Consider the following 23,922-nt stretch of genomic DNA (forward strand, 5'->3'; position numbering starts at 1 on the left):
CTGACACAAAGCAAGTGAAACTTTGCCCCTTCTTTATCTCCATGCCAGGCTGGTCTTAATTAGATTTCTATTTTCTTTGACTCCATAGAGTTGTTTGGCACAAAGCAGATAAATTATTTTTAAATGACGTTTCTTCAAGGCTGCAATAACACAACCATTGCCTTTCTCTCTGATTTAGATGTTCTCATCTATTTCTTACGCAAGGGAACTGTTCACTTTTTACAAACAATTTCCCTCCTAGCAGTTGCCATCATGCTGACCTATGTGTTGCTTCTTTTGCTTGGGAGAAAAAGTACTGAATTGTAGAAGAGTTTGAGATAAGGACTCTTCACCTCTGTGAATGTTTCACAAATTCCTTTTTCCAGCAAGTCCTGTTACAGACATTTCCCTGTCCTTTGTGAAATCTGTGCTGCGATCACTGGAAGGTATGTATAAATCTCAATTGAAATATTTATTGTGTTTCTCCCCACGCTTCTCTTTGAAATTATTGTTTCATCTCTCCATTTACTTTCTTGGCCTTTCTGCAATTGGGTCCACATGGAGCTGGGCATCTGAATCTTTTTGCAGACCTTCTGGCTAGCCAGCTCACTTCTCTACGTGAAATTGGTATCACATGAAGTGTACAATTTGCATTGCTCTACATGTAGGAGCTGAGCCTGCCTTCATTTACAAAATGATTCCTAAGATTTCTGGAGAATTATACTACGTAATTATTTCTGCAGTGCAACAGAGACAGTGCTGAACCATCGACCCAACTCTACTGAGTTGCTTCCAGATAACCTGTTTATAGAGCATTCATTCTGACAACAGCTTTAACAGCTATTTGTTGAGTATTCAATTTGTTTGCGATGAGGTTAGCTGATGCTGCATCAAACAACATTTTCACACATTTTTTCCATCACTTTTCTTATCACAGAAAGTCCAATTTGGGGAGGACAGGGTAGTGGGATTACGGCACAAGAACTGCAAACCAATTTTCATTGCACAACCTTAACTTTACAGTACGCGATTGAACTCCACCAGAAAATGGCAACATTATTGAAACTCTTTTACATTTATTTCCTTGAGCTGCTCATTGCTGCAACCAATCTCCCTACTCCATAACCCTACAACTCTGCTCCCCTTGTTCCTTGTGGATCTCCTAAATGTCAATGATTTATGTACGGGCAGAAGGCAAGCCGGAAACGAGGTGGCATAATGCCTTGGAAGCTACAATCCCCTTGGGAATGTGCAGAGAGTTCTTCACATCACCTTCAAGTACTTAAAAGTTGGAGATCAAACAATTTTGAAAGAGAGGGGAGGCAGACTGGAATGTGTGGCCACTATTCTATGAAGTTATATGATTCCCTCATGATCTGAAGTCAGAAACTTTGTTCTCTAGTGAGCAGAGATACTCACTGCTTTGACTTCTTGTTCAGTAGTAGGTTTGGAGGAGAGAGAGAAAAATCTGTATCATAACGGTGAAATCCTCTTTTAGATGAAAATGAGAATGACTTGTACCACCCTTCTAATGAGGCACCTGATATTACACGGTGAGGCAGAAAACCAACTCCAGTAGCCTCACTACTGAGTATTTTATTTTTCTCTTTCATACTACTTTGTGACTGTAAACTTAGAGGCAGTTAGTTAATGCATTCAATAAATCAAAAGATATAATTTACCCCCTGGATTCTACCATTTAAGGCCGTGGTTTCAGGGTTGAATATTTGATTGCTTCTTCATAAATAGCATCCACAGAGGTAGCTCAGTTAGCCTGTTGAGTCCAAATGACGAATAGCCTTGTGGCAACTTAACATCTAATAGATTTATTATAGCATACATACACTTTTGTGAACCAGAGTCCACTTGGTTTCACAAGCTATAAGATAATTACACGTATAAAACTAACGCTTCCTGTAGATTATAGGTTCAGCTTGTAAACATGTGTGACATGGTGCACATTGGAACACAAAAAAAAATCTTAATTCCACTGAAATTAAATGACTAACAAGACCTTGGGGTCACAACAGATAACTTGAAGAAGATTTTGACCCATTGTGTGACAGCTACCCCAAAAAAAAAGGCAAATTCCATGTGAGGAATCATTAGGAAAGGAATGGAAAATAAAACTGCTGATATCACAACACCATTATACAAATCTATATTGCAACCACATTTGGAATACCGTATGCAGTTCTGGTTGGCTCACCTCAGAAAGGATATTGTAGAGTTGGAAAAGGTTTGGGAAAGGCAGCCAAAATGATCAAGGGGATGGATGGAATGACTTCCCTTTGAGGAAAGGTTGCAACAATTAGGACCTTTTAATTTAAAGTCAAGTTAAAGATGACACGATAGAAGTTTATAAAACTATTCACAGCATGGAGAAACAGAGAATAATAGAACATGTGGACATCCAACAAAGTGGAATGTTGGAGAAGTCGAGACCGATAAAAGAAAGCACTTATTCATGCAGTGCATAGTGAAACTATAGAAGTCGTTCCCACGGGAGACAGGGATGGCCATCAATCTGGATGGCTTTAAAAGAGGAATGGACAAATTCATGGAAGATAAAGCTTTTAGTGGCTGCTATCTATGCTCTACTTCCAAAGTCAGAGGATGCAAAATGCTTCTGAATACCAACTGCTGGAAACCACAGGAAAGGAGAGTGCTCTTGTACTCATGTCCTGCCTGCAGGTTTCTCGCTGGCCTTTGGTTGACCACTGTGAGAACAGGATACTGGAACAGATGGGCCATTAGTCTCAACCAGCTGTCTCGTCTTAGGTTCTTCTGTAACTTTCTTCTCCTCTTTCTTTGGACTAGGAGACATTGCTAAAGGCCTGCATTAACAGCCCTTTATCAAGGAGTTGATCATAACCTAGTTACAGTTTCAGCAAGCCAAAGGTCCTCACATCATCTGCTGTAGTCCTATTTAGTCATTCATTTTCCCTCTCCCTCTGTCTATCACTCACATACACAATTGCCATCATGCAAAGCAGAATGCAGGGATGAATTTGTTTGTTGGCTCAATCCCTACTGCACGTTCCTGCCCCCATTCCTGCAGCCCCTCAAGTGTTGGGGGTTGAATGTCTGCAGGGAGGAGTCCGTTTTGCTCAAGCAGGTTCCCCATGTGGCATAAAACCCCTTAGTGGAGAGAGCAACTAAACAGGATGTGTGTTTCCTGGTGCAGAGCTCTAACAGATGCTCCTCACAATGTCCTCTCTGCTTTCCAGATTTAAGAGATAGCTGCTGTGGGAATTCTAGCGTTGCCAGTTGCCAATGTCCTGGTGAACTTTGGGGAGGTGGGAAGAAGGCTGCAGAGGACCAAGATAGTGAAGCAAGACATGTTACTACCCTCGCACATACACTAATGATTTACACGGTTGTTGTATGCATATTATTACCCAGTTAACTATTTCCAGAAATATTAGATGTCCCCACTTCATGCTCATTCCTCTTCTGTGCTACTTATAATACAAACTATTAACAAGTCCTGCTTCTTAAGGTATTTACTGTCAGATTCAGATAAGTAGCAATCATGCTAACTATGAATGCAGGAAAGTAGTATACACTTGTTGTGCTTGCATAACTTATTCTTTACTAAGAATTTGGGTTTCCTCAGCTCCGGAACTGCAATTTTTGATGTTACATTTATATTCTATTTCCACCAGTAAACATCTCTCTCATATATATATATATATATATATATATATATATATATCACAGCTTGGCATTTTAAAATACTCAACTCTAAGCATTCTTATTGCTCTCTGTAGGAAAAGGTTAAAGATGTGATTCCAGTAATTCCACTTGGGCCGGCTATGCTCACACAGACAACATTAAGTGACATTTAAAAAGCCAAAATTCAGTCTTCTTGCAACTTCCAAGGCGGAAATGCTTTCTCACTGATGATATATTTGTGATGGGAAGATTTTGTTAAACACTGCAAAGATGTCTGTGGTTTTTCATGGAGACTTAATAGCTACCATGGCTGCATAACACACTATTTGAAGGCATATTACTTCCCTCAAAAAAAATCCTGGGAACTGTAGCTTGTTAGGGTGCTAAGAACTGTAGCTGTGTGTGAATAGCAATGAAAGTTCTAAACTTCTAATTTGCCTTTTTGAAATGCTTAGCAGTCTGGTTTTTAAAAAAGAAAAGATTTGATTACATATTTTAAGGGGAATGGTTGTATGAATGGCCGACTAGCATGTGGCATTTTAGGAAGGCATTCCACGCTATTTTAACAGAGGGTGGCAAGCAGAGTACATTCAAAGCAGCCTTGAGAATAGATAACTTGATTTTTTAAAAAATGATTAAGAATATATTTCCAGCATATTCTTTCCTTGAAAGAACAGCAAGCTAACTAAACAAAGCATTTGTGATAGCTGTCGAACCACAGTATGAAACTAATCAGCAATAAGAACCCTTCAAATACCTCCCAGCAACTTAGATTCACTGAATGAATTCTCTCTCAAACAGCAAATCTGTGTGGTGTTCAAACAATGAGCTAATTTACTATACTGATTTCCCTGTGATTATTATTTATGTACAGCAGAGAATGTTCCACATGAACTCATGGCTCAACATCAAGGACGCACTGTTCTAATTTATTACAACCAGAGGGTTGAAGGATATTCCTAAAATGAAATGATGAAAGTTTAGCAGGCATGTGGATCCTGCTGCCTCCAGTTTCTAGGCACTGTGCTGATCTGAGATGAAGCTCAATGCAGTGAGGGGACATGACAGACACAGATGTTTCTGGAAGTCCTGGCTAAGATGGGAAGTAGTTAACTCCTCCCCTTTCCTGAAACACTATTTGCATTCCTTTCAGGGCTTGCTCCAAAGAGTAGCGACGTTGGGTAGTTGCTGACTTGAGCTTTACAAAGGCCCCACTATCCAAACAGCAGCATCATTTTTCACTTCACATGAATCACCCATATAGATCAAATGCACTTCAGAGTACTTTCAGTTTACACAACCCACCATTTTGTTGCTATTGGTCTGTGCCCCAGGGCCCCCAAAATCCTTTGCTGGCAAATATATGTCCTTGGAATAAACATTGTCAGGTAGTATATCACCATCAAAAATGAGCCTCCCTCCCTTTCATGCACGGCTAGTGTCCCATACTGTTCACAAACTGTTCTTCATGAGAATCTGTGTGAAACCCACTTGATATTTCCACACATAAGTAACAGGCTTGCCAGCTAGTCCTTTTTTCCCCAGCAATCCCTCTTGTTTTCACATCATGCCCCTTATTCATGAACACAGCTGTTTGTGGAACATAATGGATAGCTCTGAATTGTTTCAATATGCTACTGCTCCAACTTCCATAGCACAATGTAATGCATATACCAGGGGTTCATCTTGACTCCATTTGAAATGATAGTAGCATTGAATTCAATTCATTATTTTGACCAAAGGATCTTTCTTGATAACCTGGGGCAAATTACTGCCACTTTGTCACAGTATCCAGACTTTTTCTGGCTCCTATTAGAATAACTGGGTCCTGCCAGGATAATGTCTCTGCCATTCAAACAATGTGATGCTAGCAAGTTCAGATATGCCAGATACTAGGTCCAAGGCTGAGAAGGTAATTAGTGACTCAGATTTGCTCTCTATTATATGTTTCTGAATCAGCTACAAATCTATGGGTAGTGGGATGGACTCATGAGATTAAGTATGCATTAAAGTATAACTCATTTGGGCTAGGAAATGAGATTTTTGAGGAGTGTTGTGTCATGAATGAGCACATCAGTACAAAAGCTACTTAATTATGAACACTGGAAAATTGGTGTGGGGTGTTCAAATAAGGCTTTTAAGATGCATGTCTCAAATTATACATGGGAAATATTGGGGAAATTAAATTAAAGCAATGCAGGTATCTATTGCTGCTATTAACTCTGCAATCTAGGACAAAGGAAGCTCAGCTGCCATTTTCAAAAGCCTGACTTGTGCTTTAAGCAGCACTGCATGGGAGCAATCAGAAGCAACTTCTGCAAGTCACCTCCAAGCTGAGTTATTATTCCAGCCCTGTTATATTCATAACAGAATAGGAAGTGATCAAAATTCCACTGAAATCTAATGACAAAAGTCCTGAACCTTCTCAGATGCAGGCATCCAGCAGGCATCCAGCTGTTTTGGTGATGATTCAAGTGTGAGAAGAAGGTTCATGTCTGAAATTTTCAAGCTGAGCAATTTACTCCAATGTCAATGGGGACAAGTGTTTCTGGTGATGTTCTGAATGATACAGTACTAATGGAGGAAGAAGCAATTCTTAAATGCAGCATAATTATAACTATATTACTAGAATATGATCTTTGTGAAATATTTCACAATGTAAATCTATCCCCTTGGCATTGTAGAGTACTTTACTGTAGTTATTTTGCAATACCTAGAAAAGGCAGAGAAAGTAATCAATAGGTAGTCATTTTGCAATATATCATTCACACCTAACTGTGCAGATCATAATTATAGCCGTACATTATCTAGCCTATGCCTAGAGGTCTAAAGAACAAAAACTGACAACAGGCACCACCAACCATGAGAAGAGACTAAAAGATCAATGAAATGACACATTATCTAGAAGCAAATTGCAAGGACTTAGGAAAATTAAAACATAAAGCTGGTGGGGGAAATCAATTGTTTAAAATGTTCTCAGAGTTTTCTGTAAGTTCTACTTTCTGAATACATTTTTGGGATAGAACTATATGAGCGAAGCATGGCATAAATTATGCGAAAGCAATGAATGTGCTCATTTAAAAAATGTAAATAGGGAGTGAACCAAGCCAGATCAAGGCCATAAGAGTGACTCCTACCATAGTCCCAGAATCCTACCCCAGTTCTGATGTTTGTGGTGGGTAATGTATCAGTACTAAGGTGTTATCCACTCAAGTATGTGGATCAGGGATGGGGAAATATCTGGTCCTTCAGGTGTTGTTGGACTATATATCTCCCCCGACATCTCTGACCATTGGCTATGCTGATTCTGACTGACAGAGCTCCAGTAGTGTTGGAGGGGAAGAGAGCAATGCTTTATTAATTTGTTTGCCTGTGGGTATGCTTTTTAACCTTGTTGAACAGCAGCTTTAGCTGGTTTCATTCAAATAAACAGCTTTCAGAGTAATGTGATTTAAAGTACATTGCTGCCTTTATAGTCCTAAACCTTTTCTGAGTCACTTGAACTGACATGGCCTCAGGGGACAAGTGCCTTTCCATTTTCACACATAGCCCAGTGTCTTATTTTCAGGATTTATTGACCTCTTAACTTATTGAACCTCATTTCTAGTCTGTATTAAAACTGAGCGATAGATAGGGAATCTCATGGGATACTTATATTAAGTGTCTCAAAATTGGCAGCTCTGCTTCTTGTATTTCTTTGCCTGTTGGCTTTTTAAATTCATGAGATCATGGAGCCCAATAAACTAGTACATGAGCAGTACGTGTCTCCATGTGCCCCAAGGCAAAATAGCCTATTAAAGAGGAGTGAGGTGCCATTTTCAGATTATCTTATGAACAATCTTCTGGGGACTGCATTCTAGTAGTGGTTGGCGCTGGAGGCAAAATGCAGAGTTGAACAGAGGAAAAGTGGGCAGAGCAACAAATGCGGCTCTCACCTTCGTAAAAGGGCACATTCCAGACATGCAAGACTCAGGGATTTCTACACAAACACACATATCTCTGTCTTCCAACCTGGCAAGCAAGAGGCATTGTTTCTAGTGTTGTGCAAGCCGCCACCCCCTTCCCACAATCTGATTTGGGCCTGATTCAGTGATCTGTTTCCCCCTTGTCTGCCTGCCAACATCTGCCTGCTTGTCTGGGGCTGGTTTCCGCAGTAGCAGGGTGAGTGCCCCAAGTTTTTGATTTGATACATTTGTCCCACATGACTTACTGGCACACGCAAGACAAACTGCTGGTAAAGAGAGACACAGAAAACAGCACACAGCTGTTTACTCCTCTCTCCACCAGCACATCCTTCAAGCAATGTGATTCTAGCCCTGGAGTGGAAGCTGGAGCTCCCAGCAAACAAAGTTCTGCTCCTCCTTCCCAGCTCCCCACCTTGGCATTCTTCTTATATGGTGGAGAGCAGAGCAGTGGCGGAGCAAGGGGGCCTGCCCGGGGTGTCATCCCTGGGGGGGAGGTGACATTCAGCGCACCGCCCCACAACTCCCAAGCCTACCATCCCCAAGCTGCCAGGGAAGGGGGAGCTGCGCCTCTTTGCTGGCAGTCTTCTCCCTTCATTTTGACAGCTCAGGATGGGATTCCCAAACCTCCCCTGACTCCTGAGTGGGGGGAGGCTTGGAAGTCACGGGCAGGCAGTGCACCCTTGCCCCATGCTCCCGGCTGGAGGAGGCAGGTGACAAAATGCCGGGCGGCACTCAGTGCGCCCAAGCCACGCTTCTCTTCTTGGAATGACTTGCTGGCTTTGGCGCCCTCAGGCTCCGCACTGCCCCAAACGGTCCACCCGCCCCCTCCCCCTCATCTGTAGGGCGGCTGACTGGGAGGAGGCAGGCAGACTCCTCAGAGGCCCCACGAAGCGTCCTGCCCCAGCTGGCTCCGCCCCAGGCTGCAGGGCGCGTGCGCTGCTCTCTGCACCCGAGCAGCTATCCCGCAGCTGGGAGGGCACCCTCCGTGCCCCGCGCCCCTCAGGAGCAGTTCCTCCCTGGGCAGCGCAGGCATACTCCGCCGCTGCCAAAGAGGCTTCTTTCATGTGATTTTGCTGCAAGGTGAAGTCCCGTTATTCTTAAAAGGTAAAGGTAAGAAGAATGCCAAGGAACCCCTGACCATTAGGTCCAGTCGTGGCCAACTCTGGGGTTGCGGCGCTCATCTCGCTTTATTGGCTGAGGGAGCTGTACAGCTTACAGGTCATGTGGCCAGCATGACTAAGCCACTTCTGGTGAACCAGAGCAGCATATGGAAACGCCGTTTACCTTCCCGCTGAAGTGGTACCTATTTATCTACTTGCACTTTGAAGTGTTTTTGAACTGCTAGGTCGGCAGGAGCAGGGACCAAGCAATGGGAGCTCACCCCGTCGCAGAGATTCGAACCGCGACCTTCTAATTGGCAAATCCTAGGCTCTGTGGTTTAACCTGCAGCGCCACCCACGTCCCTTTAAATCTCATCTTTTTTACCCCTGTTTTATTCCTGTGATTATTTGCTGCTGACATGGTTTCTGTTTTCTCTGTTTTATATTGATTTGTTTTCCTACCACTTTTTAAAATTGCATTTTAAATGTTATGGTTTTCCTGCTGTTTTCGTTACCATATACTGTGCATCAGCCAGAGAATAGTAGTTGTTGTGGAACTAAGAAATACTATACCTAAATCAATTATTCTATTTCCTGAGGGAGGGACACTTTTCGCAGGTGGAAGCAGCAGGGAGAACGATGCATTATCTTTTCCCTGGCTGCTCTTTTCCACCTTAATCCCATCTCCACTGTCTCCCTGCCCCCCTAGGATTCCAGTATTGAACAATTCGAGTTTTGCCCAGACAAATGGTGGCAATGGGTTCAACACCTTCTCCCCTGCCATTTCTCTATGGAAAGGGGAAAGCACATTTTCTCTCAAAGTTGCTTTTGAAACAAACAACAAAATCCCTGAAATTGGCCATAGACTTTGTTACACAAGTTTGCATGTAATGTACAATTTGCTCCTAATGAAGGTTTTGCAAGTGATCAGCCAGATGGCATCGTTAAATTGCAGACATCAATATTTACAGATTTGATATCCAGCAAATGTAAACAAGGAACACTGGAGGTTTGTGTAGCAATAAATATTGTATTAATTTCTGTAGCAGCTCCAATGTTTGTTCATATAATTTGCTTCTAATAATATCATCAGCCATGTAAGAAGTGCCAGGATTATAAAAAGATGCTGAAGCTTGCCAGGAAGGGAAAGGGAAAACATTTTCATCCAACCTTTTTGAGCCTCAGACTGCAGACTTGTGATCATATAAACTTGCCCTAGAGTTTCAGTGTAGGGAGCACCATCAAGATCAGTAAAACTTATTTCTGACTGAACATGCACAGAATCAGCCTCTGCGTGGCTTTAAAATCTGCTTCCACCTACATGCAGAATTGGCCATTTCTTCCTGTGCAGTTTACTTATGCCTAATGCAAATATTTTCTTCTTTTCATTAAATCAATATCATAAGTCTCAGGATATGAAGTTTTAACACATTTGCATAAGGATTTTTTTTATCCCTGAAATTGGGTTAGTGAGATCATGTGAGAAATGACATTTGCCTGTCAATCTTCCATGGTGTTTCTTGTAACTGCTCTGTGATGGGGTGAGGTTTATATTAGCAGGCTAATTTCTGGTGTTTTTTTTCAAATTGCAGCATCTGAGAAAGGTTCATTATTAAAGAAAGAAAATAATAAATTTGCTTTATGGTAACTTTCTCCAGTAAACGATCACTATAATAGTGAGGTGATAGATATTCACACATATGCAATATACTAATATGTATACATACACATGTGTACAGAGAGAGAGAGAGAGAGAGAGAGAGAGAGAGAGATTCGCACACAATCAACTAACAGCATGAGGGCAGAGTAGGGCCATGGTCCCCGGTCCTGTCCTCCCAACATTGCATCCCTACATGTTGAAAGAGCCAATGGGCATGCCATGTCCTAGAGGGGAGCCTGCTTAGGCTTCTCCTAGGATTTATCAGGTTCAACACAGATAGCAGGTTCTTCTCTATGAATGTTTCTTCACAATGTGTGGACAGTGGAAAGTGAAGATAAGATCTCAATCTTATTGGATCACCTCCAAACAATTCATTCCCAGGGATGGGAAACCTCTGGCCCACCAAATGTTGCTGGGAGTTATATGGGAGTCTCACAACATCTGAAGGAAAACAGGTTCACCATCCCTTACCTCAAGAGACGTTGGCTGACTATTCTATTAACCATCTCCCTAACTATTATCTATTAACCATCTCCCTAACAACGGAATAGTTGGCTAGTTGTAACAATATATTATGTACGTATGTACGGTGACTTCCAGAAGTTGTTGGACTACAACTCCCACAATCCCTTAACAGTGGCCATGTGCTGATGGGAATGGGACTCCAGCAACATCTGGAATGCACACTTTGGCTACCCCTGGTTTGCCAGATAGTTTGCTCTGTATCCACTGTGCTTCCCCCTGCTAGTTTAGGAAGCAGTGAACACATGTGAATCCACATATATCCTCTATCAATCTTATCATATCTTATTAAATGCCGTGTTTTGATGCATTTTCCCCTAGACCAGCTTTGATCCGAATTGAGAAAAGGATGACCTTGCTGTGGTTTAAGACAGTAATGCATACACAGCCTTTGTGGCTTTTTCCATCTTACTGACGTGGGCTAGAGCACAATGCCTCAATTACTTGGAAAATATTTTTACTCCTCTATATTTATTCCTTTACACAGTTTTGCTCTCACACGTCCCAGATGAATATCTGATCAGGGCACTGTACACCTCACAGCAACAGCTAGGATTTCAGCAGAGTGAGCCAAGCCAACCATAATGCTCTGAGCTATGTGGGTTCTGTTGCTTCTTCTCAAGCTTGAGTCATACATGGATTAGGGAGCAGGCAACTCCCAGTAGCAGCCAAGAACAATATTTGCAGAATGCTTACATTCTCTAGTCAATATATGTGAACTCAGTCTAAGTTTTCTGTCTATTTCATTTTGGTGTTTCACATTCCTTATTGGTTAACCATTTTTCCAGGTTTACTTTGAATGATATCACCATAACAAGATGCTCAGCTGGACACATTGGCTGTTGCAGAAGGTCAAGCCACAGTGAGTACTGAAATATATGTGGGTTCAACCTCATGCATCTTCCCTCACCAAAGGTTGCAACAATGAAGATCGACCGAGGTTCTGAAACAACAAGGCTTCTGGGACAGACAAATGCTCCTCCAGCGGAAAACAACAGTGAGCTCTCAATGAACACCTCCGACTGTGCAAAAGTCATTGTGCCAGAAGAAATCTTCTTCACCATTGCTGCTCTAGGAGTACTGGAAAACCTGCTGGTGCTCATAGCAGTGGGGAGGAATAGGAACCTGCATTCACCCATGTATATTTTCATTTGCAGCTTAGCTGTTTCAGACATGCTGGGGAGTTTGTACAAGACTCTGGAGAACATCGTCTTCATCATCTTCTGCAAGATGAGATACCTAACATGTCAGGGAGCCTTGGAAAAAACAATGGATGATATTTTAGATTTCATGTTTATTCTATCTTTACTGGGATCCATTTTCAGTCTGTCAGCCATTGCAGCTGATAGATATATAACCATCTTCTACGCACTGCGGTACCATAACATCATGACAATGAAGCGTACTTTAGTGATCTTGGTGGTCATTTGGGCATTCTGCGCTGGGAGTGGCATCGCAGTGGTCATTTTCTCCCATGAAACAGCTACTGTTGTGTCCTTCTCTGTCTTCCTGTGTTTCATGCTCATTTTTATCCTCAGCCTCTATATTCATATGTTCCTGCTTGCACGCTCTCATGCCAAGAAGATTGCTTTGCAGCCTACCAGCTCGGTTCACCAGAGAGCTAACATGAAAGGAGTCATTACTTTAACTGTCTTACTTGGGGTTTTTCTCTGCTGCTGGGCCCCTTTTGTCCTTCATATGCTTCTGATGGCATTTTGCCCACAAAACCCTTATTGCATTTGCTATGCGTCCATTTTTCACGTGAATGGTATACTGATCATGTGCAATGCTGTGATTGACCCCATGATTTATGCATTTCGAAGTCCAGAGCTGAGAAGTACATTTAAGAGATTGTTCTGCTGCCGGAAGCCAAGCTGGACTTAGCCACTGGAACTTCAAAAACAGCATGCAGAGCAACCAGAGCTGCACTGCCATAGAACCATTTGCTTTGTCTTGTAGTACAGTGGTACCTTGGTATTCAAACAGCTTGACTCCCAAACAAATCGGCTCCTGAATGCCGCAAACCCGGGAGTGAGTGGTCCGGTTTGTGAACGTTTTTTGGAAGCCGAACATCCGACACAGCTTCCATGACTTCTGATTGAAGGCAGGAAGCTCCTGCAGCCAATCAGAAGCCGCAACTTGGTTTTCACACCGTTTCGGGAATGAAAAGGATTCCCGGAATGGATTAAGTTCGAGAACCAAGGTATCACTGTATCTCAAAAATAATGTGATGTTGACATCTGAAGGCTACTTTGCCACACAGTGGGATACAGCAGTGAACCTTGGGCTTATGCATTCTCTCTCACATAGACACTGGTTTTTATTAGAAGCTATATGCACAGCATGTGAACCACAGGTTCTCTTCAGTTCCCTGCCAGGTGGCTGAATTATGCTTCTAGACCACATGTGAATCAGCCTTGCTGGAATACACTGCTGCCTACAGAATCTCAGGTCATAATGAATCAATTAGTCTCCAAAGCACCACCATTATCTTTTTGCTGCTAGGCTAACACAGCAACTGGGGGGGGGATATCTTCATAGGAGATTCAGTTTAGGAAGAGGGTGAATAAAGTGGTGACAGACATGACTTAGATCGTGTTTCCCTAACCTCGTTGCCTCCAGATATTTTGAACTACAGCTCCTACCATCTCTGACCCTTAGTCGTACTGGATGGGGCTGCATTTCAAGATGTTCAGAGGGCACCATGTTCAGGAGAGGCTAGCTTGGATACAGTTTGTGGGGGGTCAGAAATTAGTCATGTGTGCGCACGATTGGATTCTGATTTGCAAACTTGATTTGGAGGGATTGTTCAAACCACAGTATGCCAGTTTATTCATCACGGCAAAGTATGGCTTGACAAACCAGGAAGTGTTAAGTCATGTGTGTGGATTGAGGGAAGGAGAGGAGGAGGGAATGTGTGCATCTATACATGGCTGAGTCCTTAGTCCAGAGTCCATAGATTTCACATATACACACCTACACTGCATACTCTAATGTTAGATAGATCTGTATTGTTTCAATTTTAGTGTGTGTGCTACTGAAGTGAGCACATAGATATAAAGATATTTTAGTTAAGTTTTAAACTAAAATAGGCAACAATGAGAAAATGGTGCAAGTTCATTGATTGAAAAGCTTCAGTAGAAAAGATAGAAATGAATTTAGACTTAATCATCCAGGGAACAAATGTTTTTTAGTTGAAGACAGCTGTTAGTCATCAAAAGCTCTGTCTTGTTATAAAACGCATTAATGTGATTTCTATTAATTACAATTAGTTACACTACTTCAACAGCAGGATCTAAAAACATGGTTAATTTTAGGCATTTCTGAAATCATCTGTAATGTCAGACATTTGAATACTGAACTCCGTATTCTAAACTTGTATGAAAGTTCTACTTCTGACAGTGTACGCAGGAACATCCACTGTGAACTTAGCATTTTGTCTAGCAACATTCAACTTAGGGAAATAGGCACAGTACTTGCCACCAACTACTGTACTACTGTTGTGAATGGCCGCTGTGCTTTTTTTTTTTTAACCCTACTGTTTGTATAATTTCCCTCAATATCTGTATAAATATAGATAGCTACCAACTGAGGACAACATTTCGTACATCAGATGATGGGGGCTGTGCTCCAAGAAAGAGTTTATGCCAATATACATTGACTAGTCTTTAAAGTGCCATGTGACTCTTGCTGCAACAGACTAACATGGGTACCTTTCCTGAGGTGTACTGTATGTGATGTCAAATCTCCTGTGTTGTTCTTCTGGCGTATCACCACATATCTAGAGTGTCACTCCTGAAAGATTGCTTCTAATCTGACACGTTTAGCTTAGTCAGGTCCTTGTTGATGTTTTCAGACCTGATGCCCTGGTAACCACATATCCCAGTAGCTGATCCCAGCAAAGGTGCCAGGGAAGAGAAGTCAGTGCCAACCAGCAAATCACGGAACTCATATCCCCATGTTTGCAGGCTGCATAGCAGTGTTCTCCTGCTATGAATGTGAATAGCACATACTGTGATTTTCTGTTCCAGAATGTTCTGTGCTTACCTCTTCCAAGGCTTCTCTCAGCTCATACACTTTAATGGAGGTGTAGCCTCGAGATGTTGTTGGAGTCCATCAGCCCCAGTCAGCATGGTCAAGAGTCAAGGAGGATGAGAGTTAGAGTCCAACAGCATCTGAAAGCAACCATGTTGACTACCCATGTTTATTTGGATCTTTGTAATTATCTTTCTTTTTAATGCTTACTTGGAATACGTGTAATTATTGTTTCAATTAAAAACAGCTTTGCTGGATCAATCCATTTCAGAACCCTCTTTCCCAGAGTGGCCAACCACATGCATCTGAGAAGCCCACAAGCAGGAATTCACCTAATAAACCTTTACAATAATCTAAGACAGTAATCGTTCCTCACATCTTCTGGCAATGAATCCCATACATTTGTTAAGCCTTGTGGAAATAAGTGCTTCCTTTGTCAGCCCTCAATCTACTACTGCTAATCTGTTTTGTTGACTGACCCCAAATTCTGCTTTTATGAGAATCAGTGAAGAACTTCTCCAGGCACCTTGTTCCACACACAATGCATAATAAAACCTCTGTGCAGCCTGATAGTCATCTCATTTCTAAAAATGAAAGACTTCTAGTGTTGTTTTCAAAGAACTTTTGCTCAGAGCAGACCCATTGAAATTAATGCCCATTGCTTACATCCATTAATTTCTGGGTTAAAATTAGTTAAATGCAGAAGAAGAAGAGTTTGGATTTGATATCCCGCCTTTCACTCCCTTTAAGGAGTCTCAAAGCGGCTAACATTCTCCTTTCCCTTCCTCCCCCGCAACAAACACTCTGTGAGGTGAGTGGGGCTGAGAGATTTCAGAGAAGTGTGACTGGCCCAAGGTCACCCAGCAGCTGCATGTGGAGGAGCGGAGACACAAACCCGGTTCCCCAGATAACGAGACTACCGCTCTTAACCACTACACCATACTGGCTACACCATACATGCAACCTTTAGTACCTTTGCCATTCTCAGTATGGAAGGTGCTTCCACACCATTCCCACTGATCATGTTGACTGCTTTGGAACAATTCGTCATAAGTCATTACAGAAGATGATTTACAAAACAAGTAATTAAAAAGCACACCATAGTTCAATGAATCCACAAATGGCTGCAGTAAATACTTTCTGCACAGAGTAGGAGGATTACATGACACTGAAAGGATGAAAGAGACAATGTTTGTTCAAAATAAGCCAGCTCCTATTATCTTTCCATGTCATGCTGCTCCTATTATGCAGAAAGAGATGTGAACTAGTTAAGGTTTTGTTAGAAATCGGAAAAGAAGAATGAAAGAAAGAAAAGAGTGTAGAAATCTGAAATGGCTCATGAGGAGAGGTCAATATAATTGACTTGGAAAATTAGAAGTCACTGATGAGTCAGAGCAAAAAGAGAGAGAAAGAATTTGCTGTAGATCGCAAAGTAAAAGCAAGTTCAGGCATTTCATTCACTTTAGCAATCTGCATACTTTAAGCAAATTTCTCACCTCTGTCTATAACTAACCTTGTGAAATCAGGACCGTCACATAGTGACATCAAGCTATGTGAGAGTGAACACTCTCAGATGATTCCTAATAGACAAGACTCTGGGTAGGGGTTGGAATAACTTGCCCATAGGTATGCTGATCCTCATGGCAAATGTAAAAACTCAGGCAGCTATGGGTTCCCCAATTCATTCCTTGCTGTGTGTGATGAAGAGAATCTTTTAATATCTAAATGAAAACTTCTGTTGCATTCTAAGGGTGGAAATGAAAAAGGTGAACAAGCTGCTGCTTGATGACTTTGACAGCAACCTTTACTGAAGGTTATGAATGATGGCCTTATTTACCAAATATCAAATCCTCCACTTTATTCTAGTGCACCACAGAAACCACTTCTCAGCTCCTTAAAGGAGGAATTTTGCACCAAATGTTGATAGCAATTAATTATGAAAGCATCCAGGTTGTACCTGAAGGTTCAGGCCGTGTGAGTTTTATGTACCATGACCATAATTTTGTGAGTCTTTCAGTAATTATTGACTGTGCCTCATGGATTGCATAATTAAATTGTCTTTACACTCAGTTCTGGAAATTCATTATGGACGACTCAAAGTAATTAACCTCTGCCTGGCTTCAAGCAGGAGTACACCAATCAAAGTAATTAACTAAGTGACAGACAAAGAATTGCAATTAGATAAAATGAAACTATAGACTTGTGGACCTGTTCATGTAGGCGCTGTGCATCCAAATTGTGTGACCAAGTGTGGCTATCAGCACTCCATTAATTTCTGTGGCAGGTACACTTAGGTTCCTCCGACTAGTCTTGCCATCCTCTTGTGTAAAGACATAAGAAAAGCCCTGCTGAATTAGCCAAAGTTCCATCTAGCCTAGCATCCCATTCTCCTAGTGGCCAACCAGATGTCAATGGAAAGCCCACAAGTAGGACATGATGCAATAGTATTCTCCCCACTTGTGTTCCTCAGCAACTGGCATTCAGAGGCCGCTGGCAGTGAAGGCTGAACATGGCCATCTTGACTGGTAACCACTGACAGCCTTATCTTCCATGAACTTGTCCTATCCTAAGGTCTTCCAAGTCAGTGGCCATCACTACATCCTGTGGCCATCATGACATCCATAGAGCATACAGGCGACAGAACTCTGTTGGCTGAGCCTAAAGGAACTTTGTCTATTTAGTCCTTGCTAATAAAGTCTATCACCTTCCATAACTCCATAGAGCCTGCTCTATAAACTGACTGCTTTAAGTTCATCCTTGGATAGGTTACCATCTAAGAATGAAGACTGGAAATAATAGTATAAATAAATCATGCCAATTCTCTCTTACAGCTGAATGGAGGCAGTATGTCCCTAAACACCCAACAGACTTCCAATAATTCCTTATAGCAAAATGTTGTAATTGTTTACATCCAAAGGAAGACTTCTGAGCATCAGGGTCCTCCTAACAGTTCTCAGAACTCTTAAACTACAGCTCCCAGATTTCTTTGAGGGGGAAGGGAGACCATGCCAGATTAAAGTGATATCATAGTGCTTTAAAAGTATAGCGTGAATGTGGTCAGATTTTCCACATTTATTTTTTTTTACTTTCATACATGGGTTAATATATGCATTTTGTAACATCTGAGCAATGGCATGAAGGCTTAAACTGGTGAGGGACACAGCCCTCCCCTCTGAGTCCACACATACACACACTGGTTCCACTTTGGATCTCTGCATTGAGAGAATGAGGGTCTGAAGTGGTGCCAGGCCATGTACGTAGGGGATGTTGGGGCCCTGTGTACATGGCCTGGGCCTGGGCCTGGATCAGGACCTGCACACACACGCCTCCATCCCCTTCATCTGTTTGTATAACTGCCTGAGCAACACTGAAACATGGGGGAGAAAGCTGTTCAAAAATGATGGCACAAAATTGCTTTCTTTTTCTTTCTTTTCTTTGTTGGTTTTATAAGAAGCAGTGGTTCCTAATGGAGAACTTACGCCTCCACAAATAAGATTCAAGCCCTCACTACCATTTGAGGCTTTTGTTTGCGAACCTACCTGTAGAATACAAATGCCTGTACTTATCTCCTTAGCTTTAGCATTCACCGTGCTGTAGGATTTCCAGCTATTCTCAACATACGTTCAGCCCTAAACACGCCCTCAGCCACAGACAAAAGCCCTCAGTCCTGCATGCTTGGCAACAGTGGCTTACTTGTGAATTGTTGGGACCGACTGAGCTGTCACTTGAGCTTTGTGTGCTTTTGTAAGCTATTTTCTCGACGCTGAAGCAAAGTTTGCCATTTCTGTTCGATAACAAAAATTGTATGCTGCATACAATAAAGGTGGTGGTGGTCAGGCTAGGTGAATGTTGTGAGGTTGCTGGTATCATCCAGCACCCTTTTTTAAATTCGAACAGCTCAGTGCTACAAATCTAAACAGTCTTCATTCTTAGCTGAGTGGATCTCTAAGGTGACATGTTCCATTCGAAATGGCAGGACTACCATGGTTACTGTGGAGGATTCCATCTCACATCACTCCAGGATACCACATAATGGCACTAACAATGTGGTTAATTATCATGCCAACTTTGCCAGGCTCTCCCACACTAACCCAAAGCAGCTATTAAGCATGCTATTACCTTAAGCTCTTAAACCTGTGCATTTTCAAAGCAAGCCACAACAAGGCACCAACACAGGAAAAGCTTCACTCACTGAGCTGACTTCTCTGACCGCATACACACCACAAATTTAAAGCACACAACACCCCCCAAAAGATTCCTTGAAGCTGTAGTTTGTTATGGGTGCTGAGAATAGTAGTTCTGTGGGGGATAAACTGCAGTTCCCAGGAATAAAAGTATGGTGTGTATGCAGCCAAAGTAATATGGACTCTTGAGCTAGAGTGGCCATGTGTCCTGCTGTACAGAGGACAGCTCTCCATTTGCAAGGCTATCAGAGGGCAGCCCTCCATTTGGTTGATTTAAAGGGTGGTCCAAGTCCAGTTTAGTAAAGAACCATAAGACAGGAGAACAGCATGGACAGCAGACTGAGCAAGAACATTGAGCATTGGGTCACAGTCCTCCCCAGCATGGAAAGTTATAGTTTCATTCCAATTATAGTATTTATTCCTAAATTTCCATATATAATACATATACATTTTAAAGGTGTCCTGGCCTATATGGCAGCAAGTCAGTATGTCAAGTCCAAAGTTTGAAGTCCAAGGGTCAATCCATACAGCCAAAGTCCAGGAAACACAGTCCAGGGTTAATCCAAGTAGCCAAGACTGAAATCCAGCTGTCAGGATACAGTCCAGAGTTAACCTGAAGCATAGTCCCCTAGAGATCCAGGAGCATCCAAGCCAAGGGCTACCAACAGCGCCTCAGCTCTGCTTCCATTTGTACTTTGCTGATTTCAGCATCTGGGCTTGATGAGGCATGAGACGCTCATTTGTTCCAAGCCTACTCCAGCTGAGGAATAATACCCCTCCACCCAGAGCTAGCGAGCCCCACCTAGCAAGCTAGGGAGCTGGGCTGTGGGCCCTTGCCTTTCTCAGTCTCCTAGAGTGTGTCTCTTACTAGTCTCTAAACCTCAGAGCCCACCATGTTCATGGGGACAGGGGTCCTCCAGGCTCTGGTGATGGGTCCTGCTGTTCTGGTTCCTGTGCACTGAACCCCATCCCCTCACCATCCTCCATCACCCTGTGAGTACTTCCTTTCCCATCCCATGCTTGTGTCCCAGTCCCAGCTAAACCCCTCGCTGGGATCTTCTTCCTCCTTCCCATTGTCCTACCAGTTCATGACAAAAGGTAAGAAGCAGCCCTAGAGATGGAAACCAGTGCTGTCGCTTCAAAACAGGGGCAACTTTGGGATGAGAGGCAGCTCTTTGTTACATACATTACAGTGGTACCTCAGGTTAAGTACTTAATTCATTCCGGAGGTCCGTACTTAACCTGAAACTGTTCTTCACCTGAAGCACCACTTTAGCTAATGGGGCCTCCTGCTGCTGCTGCGCCGCGGGAGCCCAAATTCTGTTCTCATCCTGAAGCAAAGTTCTTAACCCGAAGCACTATTTCTGGGTTAGCGGAGTCTGTAACCTGAAGCGTATGTAACCTGAGGTACCACTGTAACAGTGATCCAACTGGGGAAGTTTCCAAGCCATGAATGATGGTAGCAAGACGCAGGTCAGATTCCTGCACTTTCCAGATTTCATCATAACTTTTATCATATACTTAATTATTTCAACACTTTTTACACTGCTTATGTGAAACAAGCTTATGTGTGCAATAAGCTTAGCAAATACAATAAAAATAAAATCAATTAGAAACTAACTATTAAATCAGATTCTAGCCACATCAGTTTTCTTCCATTCTCCCCACGTTGTCATTTAGATGAAGCAGACTTAATTAACTCTTTTCATCTTTCAGTTTAAGCCAACCCCTCTGCTTCTTCTCCTCTTGTTTGCTTGCAGCTAGCTGTTGTCTCCTGAGATCCATCTGCTAATTAGGTTCTCAGAGGAAAAAAGAAACTAGAATAATTATCCAATCAATAAGCAACCCAACATGTCTTCAGATGCTCTGTGAAATTATTCATTAGGATACCAAGCTTCTAAAAAAAAAAGACCGTTGTACCAACATGTACATAAAGAGATGTGAAGTTCAGCATTTTGCTGTTTTCTAGCAGTATGCTTCATTCATTTATTATGAGGGTATTTACATACCACTATTCGTTTAAAAAAATCAGAGCAGTTTGCAACAATCATACGTACGACAATAAAAAACATCTAACCTTTATTCTAAAAAATAAATTTTGAAAAAAATGAAATCAGAGATCAGCTATTACAGAAAGATGCCAGAAAATGTTTGGAGGCAGAACACCAAACATAAGTACAGCGTTGAAGTATGCCTTTGACTAAGGAGTAGCCAAAATCCTACAGACATTTAGGTCTCTAACATAATTTTCACAAGTTTTCACCTAGTACTAACAAATCACCAGGAACAGTAGAATGGGAGCATTGAGAAGGGCAAGATAGGGGGCTGCTCCAAGTGCTGCCCCATTTATTATCTCTGATGGGCTCCTGAGCCTCAGGTGCACATCCATTGTTTCTTTCCTATAGGTATCTGCTTTGTTAGTGTCTATTGGTGTTTTGCTTTTTTTTTTTTTAACTGTGCATGGATAAGCTGTCCCATTATGGCTGCTGAGTGACAGTATTAAACTTTACCTCTAGGGTCAAACTAGACATGCCATAGGAGTTCCTGTGTTTGGAGTTCCCGGAATCTTTTCATTTCTCAAAAAGGCAGCAATGGGATCAGGGCTATAGCCTGGGAAGAAAGGGGCCTGATCCTTTGCCTCCACCACCCCATCATCTCCTGCAACCTGACAAGAAAAACCTGATTTGGGACACAATATAACTTGCTGGAATAATTTGCAGTAGTGTGGTGAATCAGCATTTGAGATTAGGGTTGGTGGTTCTCCAAACCTCTGGACCAAATTTAGAAGGCGAAAGGGGCGCTGCAGGGGAAGTTCCACTGTGCAAGTGAAAAACTTACATGAGTGGAACAGCAGCACTGGTTTCAACCATCTATAAATAAGCCTTTTTTGTGGGAAAATGGGGAGCTTGTGTGCTTTGCCCCACCATAACCTTGAGATCTGTTTACTTTTTAATCAGTTACCCATGGAAACATCTGCTTCTGAAAATACCTAGGAGGGATAAACAAAGTAAAGCAAGTACAAAGTGTTCCTATTCTGTGCACTGACTTTTACATGCTCTTTCATGATCAAATACAGCACTTTGAAGCCCATATGGTCCATTGTAAGGCCAGGTCTCTTTGCAATTTACCACACCACTGGGATCTTTAGACTAATGTCAGTGCATACATTGAGGGGGGGGGACTAGGTTATTTGATTCTCCCACCCTGCACAGCAATGTGTCTTATTTTATGATTGAAGGTGTAGTCTATATCAGCCCAGCTTCTATGCCTTGCAGTATCAAATTCTCTCTTCAGTTCTGCTTCCTTTCTTACTCCATTGCCTTTCGTTGCTCTCTCTGGTTGCTTCTTCTTGTTGTTGTTATCCTCATTATGCATTCAGCCCTCTTTTCTGACTGACATTTTCAGATAAAGGTCACTGAAGAGGTGTTGCACATCTTTCATCAAAGGTTTGTGGTGCAAAAACTCCGGGGGATGAGAATGGCATGAACCATGTCATAATGAAATCATTATATAAAACATGGACAAAATATAAGGATCTCCTAGAAGCGAAAACACCATGGTGGGCATCACCTCTAGAAGCAATTACAATAAAAAAGAAAATTATGGAATTAGAATGGGCCACATATAAAGATCTGATTAAGGAAAAATACAATAAATTGGTAGTTAAAAATTATGAGGAAATTAAACACCTTATGGGTTGGATCCAATGCCATCAGTTGCATGAAGTGTTCAGGACAGATAAGAAAAAAGATTTCTCAAATGAACCTTCATTATTAGAAAAAGTGTTATTACAAAACAAAACCAAGGTAATATCAAAAATGTATGATACATTATTGGAGTGGGAGGTCAAAGATGAACAGGTCAAGGAGGTAATGATCAAGTGGGCTTTAGATATTGGGAAAACCATTCACTTAACAGCATGGGAAGAACTATGGCGAAAGAACTGGAAATTTACAGCCTGTAAATTAACACCCACCAAAATAGCTAAAATGTATAAGACAAAAACAAATCTGTGCTGGAGGTGTGGTAAAACAGAGGGGACACTTATACATGTTTGGTGGACCTGTGAAAAAATCCAAAGCTTCTGGAACACAGTATATGACAAGCTTTAAAAAATGTTTAAGTATAACTTTATGAAAAACACAGACACTTTTCTACTAGGGATAATGGACACAGGTATAGCAAGAGAAGATCAGAAAATATTCCTCTATGCTCTGGAGCCAAGTGAGGATTCCCAGGTAAGATCCTCCCTCTATTGTGTGGGCAGGAAATCCCTCCCCTACCTGGCCTGGTCTCCTTGGCAACGCTTCCCCCAGGTGGGATTGGACAACTGACTGAGGTAGGCGGAGACCTCCAGGTATCCCACCTGAGGGAAGGCAAACCAAGCTTATGCTGTTGGAGCCACTCCAGATCTAGGGGCTGCGAGCGTCCACGCAAAGGGCGCCCCCCATTTTAAGCGTGGAGCGGTCATTCCTCTATGCCACAGGAGCGGCAAGGATCCTAATTGCTAAAAACTGGAAAAAAGAAACTGTGCCAACAAAAAAGGAATGGCAAGACAAACTGTTAGATTAAACTGAACTGGCTAGATTAACAGAGGCAGTTAGAGATCACACTAGACAAGAGTTTCAGAAAGCATGGGGAAAATGCAGAGAATACTTCACAAAACAGTGCCCTAAAATACATACCTGGACTTGTTTCGATTAATGTCTGCAGGAGACTTTGTGGATATTTAAGTTATAATTAGAAAAATCTTAATAATTATTCATAAAGAAAACAGTTTATGAGAAGTAAATAAGGAG

At 42.0% G+C, this 23,922-nt stretch overlaps 1 protein-coding gene across 1 annotated transcript; it reads left to right on the top strand.

The window, feature by feature from the left end:
- The first annotated feature begins 265 nt into the window (after positions 1–265).
- Positions 266–14,855, top strand: MC2R (melanocortin 2 receptor). Its single transcript, XM_082235190.1, has 2 exons — positions 266–425; positions 11,693–14,855. Exon 2 carries the CDS (start codon positions 11,799–11,801, stop codon positions 12,786–12,788), a length of 990 nt encoding a protein of 329 aa, XP_082091316.1. The 5' UTR covers positions 266–425; positions 11,693–11,798; the 3' UTR covers positions 12,789–14,855.
- The last annotated feature ends 9,067 nt before the right edge of the window (positions 14,856–23,922 follow it).

Source organism: Podarcis vaucheri, assembly GCF_965113315.1.
Source record: "Podarcis vaucheri genome assembly, chromosome: 8".
NCBI lineage: Eukaryota > Metazoa > Chordata > Lepidosauria > Squamata > Lacertidae > Podarcis > Podarcis vaucheri.